Raw genomic sequence first — 16,210 nt, 5'->3', positions numbered from 1 at the left:
CTACGAATTTTGATTCTCATAGGTCACACATCATATTTTCAAAAACGAATCCATTAAATATTTTACAGTAGAGAAGATGAGTTTTCGTTTGAAAAACAGAAGTTTGTATTTCCCTAGAATACTCCTTAAATAATAAGAAGTATAAAAATATTAAGTTTATTTAAAAAAAAAAAAATATTTAAAAAATTAGATTTTGAATAACTGTAATATTAAAAAAAAAAAAAGCAAGATAGTATGTTTGATAAATCACTCTGTATATTATATATAATATTTGCCATGCACTTGCACGAGTATTCAACGCCTTTAATAATAGATTTTTCATTGTTTTGCATTCATAGCTTCGGTGTTTCGTTAATTAAAAAAAACATTTCATATCACTAAGTACCTACCTACTGGAATTAATGGTAGAAAATAAGTAAAATGTTTTACATTTTTTTATAGGTACATACCTAATATTGTACACACGAGAAACTTTTGTTTGTAATATATAATATATACATTTAATTGTATACCGAATTAGTATCACTGGATACAAACTTCATCCACCCACCACTACACCACTACCCAGAATCCACTCACATTTTCTTATTGTAATACACTAATACTTTACATAACAAATTGTAATTTGTCAAAATAAAATTGAGTTTAGAAGAAAACTCATAGAGTTAATTTTATATCGATGTCTCGATGATAATTATTACTAATATCAAACATTTCTCAAATAACTAATAATGAAATGTTATGTATGATATTAATTTGTGGTTTCTGTTTACATAATAGAATTTGAATTAGTTTCGAGTCTGAAATGGAATGTAACTGATGATTGATCTTAATGTAAAATTTCCGAATGTTCAAATATTACATAACAACAATTGTAAACACATCAAATAAACTCGCTATAAAAGGGTAGCTGCTACTGAAACAATAAGTTAGACGGTTTTATTTATCGAATGTCAATACAACAATATTATATTAATTTAAATTTATGATGGTTAAAATTGAAAATTATGATTTCTCAAATCATTACCAACAAAGTTAATGTTATTCGTTATACGTATTATCTACGATATAGATCATATTATAATATATGTATATAAGTAATACATATGAAGCCTAAAACATAAAATAAAATAATAACAGATATATTATAACAGTGGTTAATCAGAATATTAAATTAAGCTTATCTAATATATTATTTATCAAATTCGTTTTGAACGACATTCATGCAAAATTAAGTCGTTTGCCAAACTTTCATATACAAAGAGTTTAAATCTAAACGTTATAATATATCCATTGACTTTAAATTTATATTATGTTATCTTTTATTATAAAATAAAATGCCTAATTCCATAACAACACAGTAAATATATATTATTGCAGTGCACATTTTTTATACGACTTTTCTCAAATTTTACAGGCGTCATGACTAGCCATGTGATCATTTAATCTGTGTATCATATGTAGGATAAAAGTTTTTTTAATAGATTTAAAATGTAAACAGTATAGTTATAATCACACGGTGTTTTGGTTAGGTTATTTCCTACACAGCAATATCGGGACCATAATATTATTTAATATGATATCTTCTTCTTCACTGGCACTTAGTACTTTTTAAGATTTTTGGCTGCCATCATAATATCTCTCCATCCATTTTTCACGGTCCTGAAATACTTCCCTCCACTCCTATACTCCCAATCTTTCAAGGTCTTATTCTTCCACAACGCGTGTCCTAACCATTGGATCCTTTTCCCTCTTACAAAGGTGATAACTGACGCCATTCCCAATTCGTTTTGTAGTTCTTTGTTGTAATTCTTCTCAATATTGCATTGGCACTATCATAAGTTGGTCCACATATTGTCCTCCAAATTATATTTTCAAAGGTCCTAAGTCTTCTTTCGGTTATGCTGGTAGTATTCCAAGCTTCACAGCCATAGGTGAGCGTCGGCCTTATTATTGCTGTATAATATATAGTCTAGTTTTTGTCTTCTTTGAAAATAATTTTGATTTTAAGGAATTATTTAAGGCAAATTCGACCAATCATTTTTTTAGCCTGATATCTATTATAATAATATTATAACAATTTATTATCATAACTTTTTATGCATTCCAATTATAAAAGTTTACCTACAGTTAAAAATTGAAACTTGAAATTTAGTACAACTCACTGTGTAATCATTTTTAAAAAATCATTTTCTATTTCCAGGCTGAAATATGAAGGCAGCGGTGGTGCTTGGTGCCCGAAGGGTATGATATCGAACGATGGTCGACAGTATTTGGAGGTTAACCTGCAAGGATTACACGCGGTGACAGCCATCAAAAGCCAAGGTCGGCACGGCAACGGGTCTGGCAGAGAGTTCGCTGAGGAAATAATGATAGACTATTGGAGACCTGGTTCCAACAAGTGGACGCGGTGGAAAGGCAGAGACGGTAAACAGGCAAGTGGACTAATTTTGTATTACGTACTTTAATAGACATATCCTTATTATTATTATTACGTTTACTATATTGATTTATAGAAAATACGATAAACATATTATATGACGTATAAATAGTTTATAATGCGACATGAGGCAATACTGTACGTCGTATATATAATATATATATATATATTGGATTGGTACAACAGTATCGTATATATTCAATTTACTCGAGTTCTCTGGATACAATAATATATGATATAATATAAAAAGAAAATGTATTAAGGCTTTTCGATTTGTGACAGTCTTTATAATAAAATGCACGAAATACAAATACCGCGTATATATGTCAACAAGATACTATCTGATATAAACCGGAGACATGTGACGGGATGAAATCATCTTGGGAAATAATACGTTGTTTGCTCTGTAAAAACTGTATGCACAGATATCTCGATAAACTAAATTCGATAGTATAACAAAATATTCTTCGATTTTTTCATTTCAGAAACAGGTTAAAGTTATCTTTTAATCAATTTATGTTTATTTGATATATAAAAAAATAAGGTATTGAAGTAATGATAAAATAAAAAAACAAAAATGTTTATGTATCATTATAGTGTTAGGTCTAACATGTAATATTAAGCAAACTATTAATAGGAGCCATCCAAATACTGTGAATATATCAATATTAAGTTCAAGTTATTACTTCATTAATTAACATTTTAGCTATTTTAAAATTGTATTATAAATTATAATTATAATATTAATGCGAAGCTTTGAAATGTAAATAATTCATAACGATATATTTACAATAAATGAAACAAAAACTTTATAAAATTATGATACCTATGTTTAGAAAACAAAAACGCACTTTATAATATTATAATGAAAAACGAGGTTGTTACAATTGCTTATGATTTAAAATTAATCATCAATAATATAAATTTAATACTTTAACAGGTTTACCAAAAGGGACCTTAAAGCAAAATTAAACGAATGAGATAAAACGAATCAAGACAATATGTTAGTCTCCGGGGTAAAGGGTAGGAAAACAATATGTATCGTGCATACCATGGCAATGTCAGTACCAGAGCACTACCATTAGATATAGTGAGATTATTATACTTTTGTCTCTCTGTTTTTAAGTGTGTGTTTCATTGGTCTGAATTTAATAATATTATTGTTTTTCTGGTGGTTTTCAAATCGAACAGTAGTCCGTACCAATTACCTCACTTAAGTTCTTTGAATAAAACACTATATTTTATAAAACTGTTTCTTTGATAGGTATGTAAGTCGTATGTGTATATCACATCCTAAGTATAACAAAGAGTTTATTAATTCGTGTGTTCAATTTAAAAAAATAAAAAATAAAATGATAATCAATATAGGTGATATTATCCCCCCCCCACTTACTCATAGATTATAATTTTAGCTTCAACACGAAGCAAGCAAAATATATGTTTACAAATTGTTTTTTATAACACGTAAAAAAATCTTATTCTATCCATAGTAATGACTAGATAGGTATCTTTATTTAATACTTTTTATTGTCTATAAGTTCGGAAGTCTCTATACCTATAGATAAATAAAACATTATCTAAGTTCAACACTGTCATTTACAACTGTACGAATATTTGGTATTATTTATTGTGGACGGCATCCTTAAAACGTCAGTGTCCGGAACTGCTGCAGTCCTCCGCCTTCTAAGAACTGGCCACAAAATGTTTTCCGGCATTTTCTCCGTTTTTATAATTGATGTTGTAGGTATACGCCTCGTGACATCGGATAACACGTCATAATATTAGATAATATCTGTCCCTTTAATGGAATGATCGAGTCAAGCCCCACGTGCCTGCTGTATATTATTCAATAGCGCTGCAGCATATTATACATTATCAGTTTCAACTTTAAAACGCCTACACCCATAATTTATAGAATTATTGTTAACTTTTGCCGTCCATTATAACGTAATTGCGATGTAATATATTATTACTATGCGCGTGGTGTTGTCCCATTCATTGGGGTTTGCGTTTGGACATGCACAGTGCACTCGTACCTACCATGTAATACCGATACAATATATATATATATTATTGGAGCATTGATTTAAATACTGCACGTACGCACACGAGTCAAATTGAACGAAAGCGATTACTATACAGTATATTTACACAATGATTTGCTAGCACGACGACGACAACGGTTGAAGAGAAATAAATAGTTTTTTTTTCCATCCCCACACTGCAAGGTAGGTTAGGTTAGGTTGCATTTTATACTCGTTTCCCAGGCAGCCAGACATCATGACTAAAAATTGTGATCAGATTATTTTTATTATTTTTATTTTAGTAAGTTTGAGTTAATTTTTAAATTATTTTTACAATTTATTATACTCGTTATTATTATCATACAACTTTTGAAAATTTATATTTTAACAAAATATATTTAATTGACATTTTAACCTGAAATATTATACGCTCGCAAAAACATTGAATTCGTTAAGCGATTTTGTTGCAAACCTCGTTTTTATTTGCCTACTTATAAGACCGCACCAGATAGTGTGTGCGCGTCGTATTGTCGAAATTTATTCGACATATATTTATACGGCGAGATGTTGAAAACAACGTTTTCTATTTGTGGTGGAAGTATTTGAAATTGAATTTCGACTATTTCCAAATCCCGTATTCGATTATGTTTTCGGGGATAATCCTAAAACTTGTGAAAGAAAAAGAATCAAACATTCTATACAGCAAAAGCGCTGTGTGTAGTCATCACGTATCGACATCAAAGTGGTTCTGACCTATAGGGCTATAAGCTATAAGAATTAAGTGCATATATATACATGTGTGCTCGCGTGTGTGTGAACTTATTCTTGATGTGACATCATAAAAGAAAAGAGCATGTTATCCTATCCTTTTGCTACTTCGACAACATACATATCACGTACCTATATATACACAAGGTTTTTATATTAAAAATCAGCCAGATAAGCCGGCTGTTGGTGAAAAAACAAGACGTCTATTTTCATAATTTTAAGTATAAGTTATATACATAAAATGTGATATGTAATATGTATTGCACTATTTCGAATGGTGTGAATACTTTTATTCATTCCAACGAATTCAACAGTGTCATCAACTACCTACTGACAGTTGACACAGTAAATAATTAAAAAATCAACACAGTCATTTTTACTTTTTTTTTTTTTTCATTTTATAATAAGACATTCCTAGCCTATAAGGCTATCTACATCTATGGATAAATAACATAATTTTTTTTTGACTAATTTTAACATGATATAAGTATTTACAATTACAATTAAGAGCGATAATTACAGTAGTGACTAGTTATTTAATAGCATTATCGAATAAGATCGTGCGGGCGACCGCGTTTTAGTCGTCTTTGAGGTGGTGGACGTATGTGTAAGTTCATTTTTACTAATATCTGTTATTTCAAAATAAATATTTTATATTTTATATTATTTTTCAGCATAGGCGCAAATAGACAAATTATTTTGGGGGGACTAAAGCCCCTCCTATAATATTTTCTAAAAATGATATACTCTCAGTACTAATTAATGACTTTTGAACCGGGGGACTTGGAAAAAATATGGGGGGACTAAGTCCCCCCAAGCCCCCATATATTTGGGCCAATGTTTTTCAGTTTCTTGGTTACCTTATATAGGTAGTAGTGGACAGTGGTAGTACCTAGTCATGTTTAGTGTTTCAAATAAATTGATTGTATCCTTATTTCATTAATTTTATTTACCTACATATTAATATTATCAAATTTTATAAGAATCAGATGTCCAAATGCGTACAACATATTTGTTGCGATGTATATTATTCGGTTTATTTAGATTTTAGAACGATGTAAAAAAAATTATGAGGAATCTTTTTAAAAATTTTTTTGTCTTGCAAGATAATGATAAATGGATAAAAAAATTCCATAACATAAAACGAAAAAGACTATTACAAAAAATGCTTGTAAATAACTCAAAATATCCCAAAATATTTTTAAAATGATGACATAATAATAAAAATGTTTTTATTATATTTTGACGAAAAAATATTAATATTATAATACGTCTTAATTAGTGAACATTCCATATACCAACTGTAATTAATTTTTGAATACCAGTATTGTGTAGTGACGTAGTGTCATTATTAGTGCTCAAAGACTAATATACAAGTGTTTAGTAACTATGTTCATTATTTCATTAAAAATCATTACACGTTTAATAGTGCTTGAATAACTTACAAACATTGTGTAGTACAAACTTTGTACCTAATGTACTTGTTGTCGGGTGATTATTTGAAGGATGCATTATTTACGGTCAGTTATTCATGTGGCTTGGTGGTCTAGGGGTATGATTTTCGCTTAGGGTGCGAGAGGTCCCGGGTTCAAATCCCGGCCAAGCCCGAAAGATTTTTTTTCACTTTTTTCTTCTTTTTTTTTGTCAATTCATAGGTAGAACCAAATAAACCAAATAAATTTTTATTTTATTCAATCCATACATTCATTTTCGTAAAGAATTTTTCCTCGTGGAAAAAAGTTCTTGGACAATCGATTCTTGGTTAATAAATAAGCACAAAGTTTATCGAATTAATCTGATTTAGGTAGGTATGATTAAATAAAATGTTTGAGTTTAATCTTAAATGTTGTAAATTATATAAATCAATATGGTATTAATATGGTAGACATCATTTTATTTTAACAAGTATTTTAATCTTATTTATTTTGATATAATGTACTTGATCGAAATATACAATATATATATATATTTATTTATCATATAGAAAAATAATTCCGTAAGCATCCTCCTAAATTGTTATTTTCCATAAGCGATCCAAGTGAAAAAAAAATTTGTGGCACTGCGAGCCTATCACAGACAACGGTGTAATAATACATATAATATCAAATCTGCAGAGTTAGCATATTTGAACAATGTGAATTTGAATTAACTTCTATATATATCAAATATTTTAATTGGTTAGGTAGTGTTACATTTTATTTTTGCTTTAGCCGGTTTTTCACAAACACAATGTAATGTCTATTAAAAATTAAAGTATAATATTACAATTATCATTAAAATAAAATAAGTAAATAACCACACAAAAACCAAATATTTCGAGGGGTGTTTGAACATCCAAAACACTGCTCTGTGTACGTGCCTGGTGAATTTTGTTGCTTTGTACTCACCACTAAGTTCATCGATGAGCCACTGAACCTTTTTATTTAAAATAACATCAGCAATATTGTGTAGATTAAAGTTTTGTAAACATTATTAATACTCAAATGGGATTATGAACCAAAATTCGGCAATTTTAATGTCGTTACGAGTTAAGATATACCTGCTATATATAGTGAAAATATTCTTTGGGCCGTGTTCTTAAACGATCGACTACCTACAGTAACTGGTAAATTCACAATGCTCCACAAATGTACTGTTCGTACATTCACTCGAGTGGGGATACGAGTGTAAACGTTGTCTGATTATACCCGTGAGTTGGTCTGTTGTGCAGTCGTGCTGTTACACGTAATAACTTTATAAGTACCTATAGGTTATAATATAACTATATATACATAGTACCGTGTCGATCTGGCCATGGCTGCTGTGCCGCGGACGCACTTAGGCAAACGGCCACTACGTTTTGTTTTATTTTTTTTAGAGCCTCGTAAATTTTTTATTTGCTTGGCGTGTTCCTGGTCTATATAGGAAGCAGAATCTTGGTAAAGTATTTATCGAGATATTTAACAGTTATTTTTAGGAGCATTTTTTCTTTACATAGCTCAAAGCTGTCCATTGCGGTGCCCCTTTAAAAAACTGATCCATAGGTCTTTGGTGTGCCAGGTCAACACTGACTATAATATACATCAACACGTTTATCATCGATTGTAACGCGGTGTTTATTAAACAATTTGTAAAATAGAAATTAAAATAAAAAATAAAAAATGTATATCACAACAAAAAACTTTTTCTCTGTGTGCTGTGTCATGTAATAAATGTCTAAGTTAAATATAGCGTGTTTATCACTACATAGTTGTGATAATATATTGATTATATTTTGCTAAATAAGATATTATTGATATTAAGTTTTTGTGTATCTGATAATTATATATATATATTATAATAATATATCGTTTTGCACACAATAGTACTGCATAAATGCGTTATATTAAGTGCTTACTAACTTTACGATTTATAGATGTTGATAAATGAAAATATAATTATTTATGTATATGGTATAATATGGTATATCGTAGTGCAACCAACCTTTATACACCATTGCCGAATAACGTGGTATGAGACTGTATGAGTGCATTGACAGCGACTGTTTACAGCGCATGGCCGCATCTACGTTATTTGGTCACAATTGTCATAGGCAGAAGCGAAATCAAATATTGTATGATAAATTAAATTTGATTACTTATCAGGTGTTAGTTAACCAAATCATTGAATAGTGATCAAAAATAGTGAATAGAATAATATTAGTTTTTATTAATTCTACTTTTTAACGCATTGCTATAAATAACATATTTTGTTATTTTATTACATCTATAGTATAGACTATAAGGCTTACGTCCTTATCTATTTAATATTTTTCCATATTATCGTTTTCCATACTTATTGGCTTTAAGAAATGAACTATTTAAATAGACATTTTCTAATTATATGAATATTTAAAAAGCCGTATAGAAAATATAATTAATAATTATAATAGTATAGGTAAAGGTACGGAATATGCATTGAAATTTGTATACTGAAATTTATTAAAATACTTTTGAAAAACAAATTGTACTAACATAATAAACGACCCAGAAATAATGATTTGAATGACACGCAAACACCTAAACGCATATTTCTTCAAGCTGTTAAAAGTGTTTATTGCGTTCTTAATGCCGGCGTGTATTATATTTTATAACATATTATATTATGTATATAATATTATAATACATATAATACGATACGATATGGTTGGTGTGTATTGATTGAAAGCTTTTTCCGCGTAAGGGACATTTTATGGAAATAAAAAACGTATCCCATATAATATATATACATTATTTTTATTACATGTGTACAGATATTGTAAGCCGACCAAGAAATAATAATAATAGGTACTTAAAGTAGTTAATGTTTGGAAATAAAATACAAAACTGACGTAAATATATTTTGTTTTTAGACGAAAGAATAAAAAAGTAAAACAATTGTAATATTAATAATAATAATGACTCAATATATTCTACCATGTTTATATGAATATAATTTAATGTTATTGTACATTTTAATAAAACATTAGAATGATAAATTTTTCTAAAAAAAAAAACAAAAAATTTATTGGGCTTGGCCGGGATTTGAACCCGGGACCTCTCGCACCCTAAGCGAAAATCATACCCCTAGACCACCAAGCCACATGACTGAGGAACGTGTTTTTTAGATATAAAAATAACCATGAACATAATGAAAAGAAATGTTTTATTGAAAGTTTAAACAAAAAGATTACAATCGCTAGTCGTTAGTGTCACATATTATGAAATTTCCCATTTCCCTCGTTTATAGGTGTATTAAAGATAATAGGACAGAAATGAAAAAAATATTAGAAAAAATTGGAAAAAATCATTGGGCTTGGCCGGGATTTGAACCCGGGACCTCTCGCACCCTAAGCGAAAATCATACCCCTAGACCACCAAGCCTCGCATGCTTATAGGTCGAAAACACATGTTCTAAAATACCGATGCGAATACCTGTCCTACATAGCTATATGCAATAGCTAATATAATATAATTAAGTTATTATTATAAAAATATTACTTCGACTGTAGTATGAGGATAATAATTACCACTACCTATAACGATTTAAAATTAACATATTCAAAAATATTTAATTTGAGTATAATTTTGTTTATATTTTTCTAATCATACATTCGTCAAGCATATTATTATAAACATATAAGTGTTCTTATTTTTATAATTTATTGTTATTCCGAATATTTACCTCAATTTTCGATATCAATCAATTATATTAATATTTTATATCATACCAATCGCTGTTATTGAGTTAGTATAATATTATATACTTCATATACGTTATTTTAGCAATAAATATTAAATACCTTAACGTAGCAATAATGTAGACAATGTAGTATAGACTAAACAACTTATGTAGTCTATAGTCGTATTTATTATTACAAATAAGTTGATAGGTCATATAATAAGTACTACTTGCCTACCTAATATTATTTCGATACCCAATAATCGATATTATCTTAAAATAAAACAATATAATAACTTATAAATTCTATTATTATTATTGTATTAAATATATATTATTTCATATTATATATTATATCATACATTTTTTATTATACATAACATATATTTAATATTGCTTGGGCTGTTAAATGTGAATAATTTATTCAAATTTAAAATAATATGCAGTACCTAATGTAAAAATACAATAACCACATAAAACTGATATAAATAATAAAAATAATAATAACTAATGTATATCAGTAGCTTTTAGGTAGCTTCTAGGTAGGTATTTATCATTATTCAATATTCATTACTATCTTATTAACATTATTATAAACATTAAACATATAAGAATAATTATAGGAATAACTCACCTGTACCTACCGATAAAAAACGTTGATTTAATATATTATATAATATATTCCAAACATTAAAGTTTTACACATCATACAGCTGACGAAAGCACAAAGTACTACATTACAATATATTATATTATGCTTTATGCATTTCACAATTTTAAATAAAAAGTATTTCCTCTATTTCAGGAACACGTAGTCAAAGATAAAACGCATTTTGCTTAGTGCGCAAAATGCAAATAAAACCACCACTGTGGAAATACGGAATACACCGAATATTATAATTATATCAATGTCAGTATAGATGGTTAAAGGTGCTTACTCTGTTTCTTTTGCTAAAGCATATAGTTTTACTAAGACATCTAAACATCTTAAGTTTCATTCATGTTTTTTTAGTTTTAACAATTGTTTTTGTGCCCATAAAAAAAGTATTTTTTCATTTTATTTGAATTTCGGTTGAGGACCTGTTTTCACAATATTACAATATTCACACTTGAGCAGTTGTATTTAAAATATAAAATACCTTTACAAATTTGAAAGTAAGTATTCATTTTTCTTTTTCAATATTTCTTTTTCTGATCTACATAGGTACCATAATACAACTGTTTTCAGTTTTAAATTATATTCCTACTTTTCCTGTATTAGCTTCTTACTTACAGAAGAGTATTATAGGCTATTTAGGGTACGGCACTCATTATTTATTGTGAATTGTGATTCATGGTAAGTATACAATATATATATATATCTACTATATAGTATATACTTATAAGTTATAAGTGATTTTTATAAGACGATATTAGCTAGTTATTAAAAATGTGTTTGGTATTTCTCTTTAGAAGTCGTTAACTTATATTCACGATTCATAAAATTTGTTATTATATTTTCTCAAGAAAACTAAATTGAATAAAAGTATAAAACTACCAAATCTAATTAACTATCATAGACACGGGCAAACAACCCAAAGAAGCATTTGCTTTGTGATTTATGCACAATATACATAATATCATAATAGTGTACTATTAATTCAATATAATATTATACATTGCAATATGACTCAGTATGAGTTTTTACTTTATTGCATCTTTAAATTACTACTCGAGTAGGTAATTCCTAATCAATTTTGTTTTTTGTTGAGTGTTTTTATTTAATTTTTAATATTGATATAATTAGCTGATAAAATGTAATACTATAGTTTATGATGAAACAACTTTTTATGGGGCCATTATGCCATTAACTTCCGTACTATTTATACGTTTTATGGATATAAACTGTAACTATATTATTAGTCATTAACTGATTGGTTTGTACCAAACCTAATTTTACTATCAATTATTATTTAGATCATATTTTAATATCGATTTGTTATACTTTAAAAGTTTACTTTTATGTAAATATGTATTCATTATATACCTAGGTATATGTTTATTATTCATTCTACTTCTTTAATAGCGAATCGAGAATGATCTATCTATTATAATCCTATATTATATTATTATGGAATTATTAATTAATAATGAAACACAAAACACCTATTATGATATTTTATTTATACAATGCAATGAATTTCAGGTATATTATACACCGCACTTCCAACATTATAAGTATTTTATTAATTAATGGCTATTATTATACCAGACTGTTTTCCGTGAATTTCAAACGCTCGGAGGAAGAATATCAGGTATTCTTATTTTCCGTACACCATTACTCTACGTTTTTATCCAGGAGTATTAATATATACAGTATTCTTGGAATGAAAAATAAATAAATCCCTGCAGCATATTTTATTATTTAATACTTCGGTAGGTTTCGGTACGAGAAATTTGCACCAGTATAGTGATTCATCATAATTAAAAATAAAACGCGCGAGCAACTCAAAAGATTATAATTATATTGATATACCTATACTAATATATTTCGATAGAATCGTTCGTGTCGGTATTTTTGTTTTATCGATTTTATCTCACGTCGCACTTAATCCCGCACAGAATCCACTATCTACACGAGGATGAGGAAGTGCTCTCGTCTACACGCGCCATTTTTAAATAATATTATTTTTGGAACCCTAAATGATTGTGCGGCTCATTCTTATATAATAACGACTCGATACCAAACTATTGCAAAAAAAAAAAGTAGACAGTATAGTGCCAAGTACCACCTTTACCGGTGGGCGGTTTTTCCGGCCCGAACGCAACTGATTAGCTCTCGCTTTGTTTATTGGCCTTACGATGATGCTGTATAGTGTATAGACGTATAGTTAGCTGGACGTGTCGACAAACGCGATTTGTTTTCTGCACAAGGTGAGTAAACCCAATAAGGAAAACCAGACAACAGGTTTCCTTGGGAACGCATAAGACGCAAGACGAGAATAACGCGCCTATATTATAGTAAATAGGTAAACATTCGTATCCAAACATTAGGTATGGCTAATCGTAATTGTGCGTGATGTTTAGGTACCGATTATACCATCGCATCGTATATATTATAATATATTAAGGGACTTGTGTACTTATCAAATGTAACTTATAAGACATTGTACCTATATACGATATACGTACTACGCATATAATAATTATTAGTTATATTATGTTATAATATAATTTATTATACAAGGCATTCTGATAATATTACTAAAATTCTTAATATAATTAATATACAGTAACGATTCGGTATTACAGAATTAGAATTTAATATTAATACCTATTTTCAATGTAAATATGTATATACATTTATTGCAAGTACAACTTTGAACAGTCTAGTTCCGGATGAATATTATAAGCATGTAACCAACGGAATTAAAAATAATCTTACAAATTTTAAATTAAATGAATTTGCATAGTGTTATATTGTATTATTGATCGTATCATATTGTGCTTAATGTACCAGAATTACTATCAATTTGCTATATTATGTAAAATAATGCCATCATTTCTATTGCTAAATTAATTTTGATTTTCGATCATTTAATTAAATTATTATTTCGGTGAAAAAAAGTGTATAAGTTATATTTTATAGTGTAACACTTACAACGCTTAAAGATAATGGCTTTAAGAAAATTGATGACATTCGAACCGTAAAGTAAAAAGATACGGTCATTAATTTTAAAGACTTGTTAAAGCAATATTATACTATGCCCTACAGTTGGTTGAATGGAATTTACTCAATGCGGATTAGTATTATAGTATAGTCTAAAACTCTAATACTATCTAAGACTACTGTTTTTATTGTAAAACCTAATATCTTTCTTATTTAATTTTCTATACACTCTACAATTATGACCTGAAATAATTAAATTGATTTGTTACTAAATTTAAGATGGTTAATTTATTATGTGTGTAAAATGTATATACCTATAGAGATTGTGTTTGTAAATAGTATCTAATTGTTTTTAGATTTTACATAAACCAAGCAATATTTCCTGTACATTTTCAGTATAAAAGATCATCCGTTTTAGAACCGTCTTTAGATTGTGTTAGGATAGGTAATTATTGATAAAGATGATCAATTTGATAATAATAATATAAATATGTTATTATTCAGTGACCAAAATGTGCAGAGCATCCAGCATTTGTACCTATATTGTTTTTTTTTCACTCAAATCATATATTTTTAGTGCAGATTAATATTATATATTATGAAAACATTATGAAATGTACCAGATATTTACTTACCAAACAATTTTTATTTACATTAACATATTAAAAGTTATTTATATTTTGTACAAAAAATTATTAAATTATTTTACCGATCCACATGGTACGAGTATATAACACTGTTTTATTATTCATATTAATGTATATAATACGAGTAAGTTCATTAATTTTAAAATAAATTTGTATTTTTTTGTATTTTTCATATCATAATGACACAAATTTATTATACAGAAATAAAAATGCTCTACTGAAATATAATGACATTTTGTTTTCAGAAATGTAGGTACTTATTCAGTGGCCAAGCAGTGGATTATAATTTTTTTTAAATGAAACATATTATATAATCATGAATGAAATAACAAAAAATTCAAAAATAATGTAATTCCATTTTTAAAAATTAATGATATTCATAGAATAATTTTATACTTGGTTATGGAGATATTTAATACATGCTGTGATCATTATTTGTACAGTATTAATTTTTTCTTATTGAACATTTAAATAAAAGTTCCATGAATCATAGTATTAGATTTTTTTTACTTATAGTTTAATAAATAAATTCTTGGTAAACCTTTCGAAAAAGCTCTTCTAAAAAGATTAAGTCTCATCCTTCAAAATAACCAAATCATACCAAACAATCTACTACTTACATCATCTACTCACCCAATATATGTATATGCTAGAGTCCCACAGGGTAGTGATTTATCTCCTGATCTGATTGTATTTACAGCAGATATTCCCCAATCTAATAACATCCTTCTTACTACATATACTGATGACACCGCTATTCTTTCCACCAGTTAAAATCCTAACCTAGCTTCAACTGCCTTCAGAATCATGTATTCATGTTAATAAAATCGACACATGGGCTAAAAAATGGAAAATTTAAATAAAATAAACAGAAAAATATGTGTAAGTTACTTTCAAATTAAAAAATCTCCCCATGAGAGCCCTCAATCATTCATGTTCAAACCGAAATTAAATACTTAGGCATAATACTTGATAAAATATTAACCTTTTCAATAAATTGCTTTAAGGTTACTAACCAAAACCCCCTGATATGTTTCTAACTTTTCATTTCACAATGACTTAAAAATAACAATTACCACTGAACTTTCCAAAACAATGTACGAAAGTTTCCACCAAAATTTAAGTACGCATAAAAATACCATAATATCACACCTATGTCCACCATCACCCTCTCCAAAAAAACCCACCATGCAGACTAAAGCGTAAATGGTGTAGGGATTTATTAAATTAGTAAAGGAGGTGTTACCAATGGGTTTCTTCTTTAAGCTGTTATTCATGCTATTTTATTTGATGTAAATACATCAAATTTGCTTATTCTAATTATTGTATACAGATTGTAAATTGTCTTTCCTAAAGAAAAAAAATTTAATAAATTATGAATCCCTTAACCTAACCTAACCTAACCTTAGGTAGGTACGTAATTTAAATTACTTGCCATTTATTGTTCAAATGTATATTTAAAAATGCTTTTTTATTTTCTTGTTATATAGTGTTGCACAAATAT

At 28.0% G+C, this 16,210-nt stretch overlaps 1 protein-coding gene and 3 non-coding genes across 7 annotated transcripts in view; 2 read left to right on the top strand and 2 right to left on the bottom strand.

Annotated features, from left to right (window-relative positions):
* LOC107166827 (discoidin domain-containing receptor 2-like) overlaps window positions 1-16,210 on the top strand; it is a 323,537-nt gene that overhangs the window by 203,011 nt on the left and 104,316 nt on the right. For all 4 annotated transcript variants that reach the window (XM_089225581.1, XM_089225580.1, XM_089225582.1 and 1 more), the window contains one exon: window positions 2,204-2,435. In XM_089225581.1, the coding sequence (XP_089081707.1) occupies window positions 2,204-2,435 (232 nt within the window). The remainder of the gene's footprint in view (window positions 1-2,203; window positions 2,436-16,210) is intronic.
* TRNAP-AGG (transfer RNA proline (anticodon AGG)) lies at window positions 6,768-6,839 on the top strand. The gene has a single exon. It is a non-coding gene; the product is annotated as a tRNA-Pro (tRNA).
* Window positions 9,759-9,830, bottom strand: TRNAP-AGG (transfer RNA proline (anticodon AGG)). Its single transcript has one exon. It is a non-coding gene; the product is annotated as a tRNA-Pro (tRNA).
* TRNAP-AGG (transfer RNA proline (anticodon AGG)) lies at window positions 10,041-10,112 on the bottom strand. Its single transcript has one exon. It is a non-coding gene; the product is annotated as a tRNA-Pro (tRNA).

This window comes from Diuraphis noxia, unplaced genomic scaffold (genome assembly GCF_037042655.1).
Source record: "Diuraphis noxia isolate RWA-SAM2 unplaced genomic scaffold, SU_Dnox_SAM2 contig0004, whole genome shotgun sequence".
NCBI classification, from domain to species: Eukaryota; Metazoa; Arthropoda; class Insecta; order Hemiptera; family Aphididae; genus Diuraphis; species Diuraphis noxia.
The sequence above is the reverse complement of the archived record's forward strand: the minus strand, read 5'-3'. Positions and strand labels throughout refer to the sequence as shown.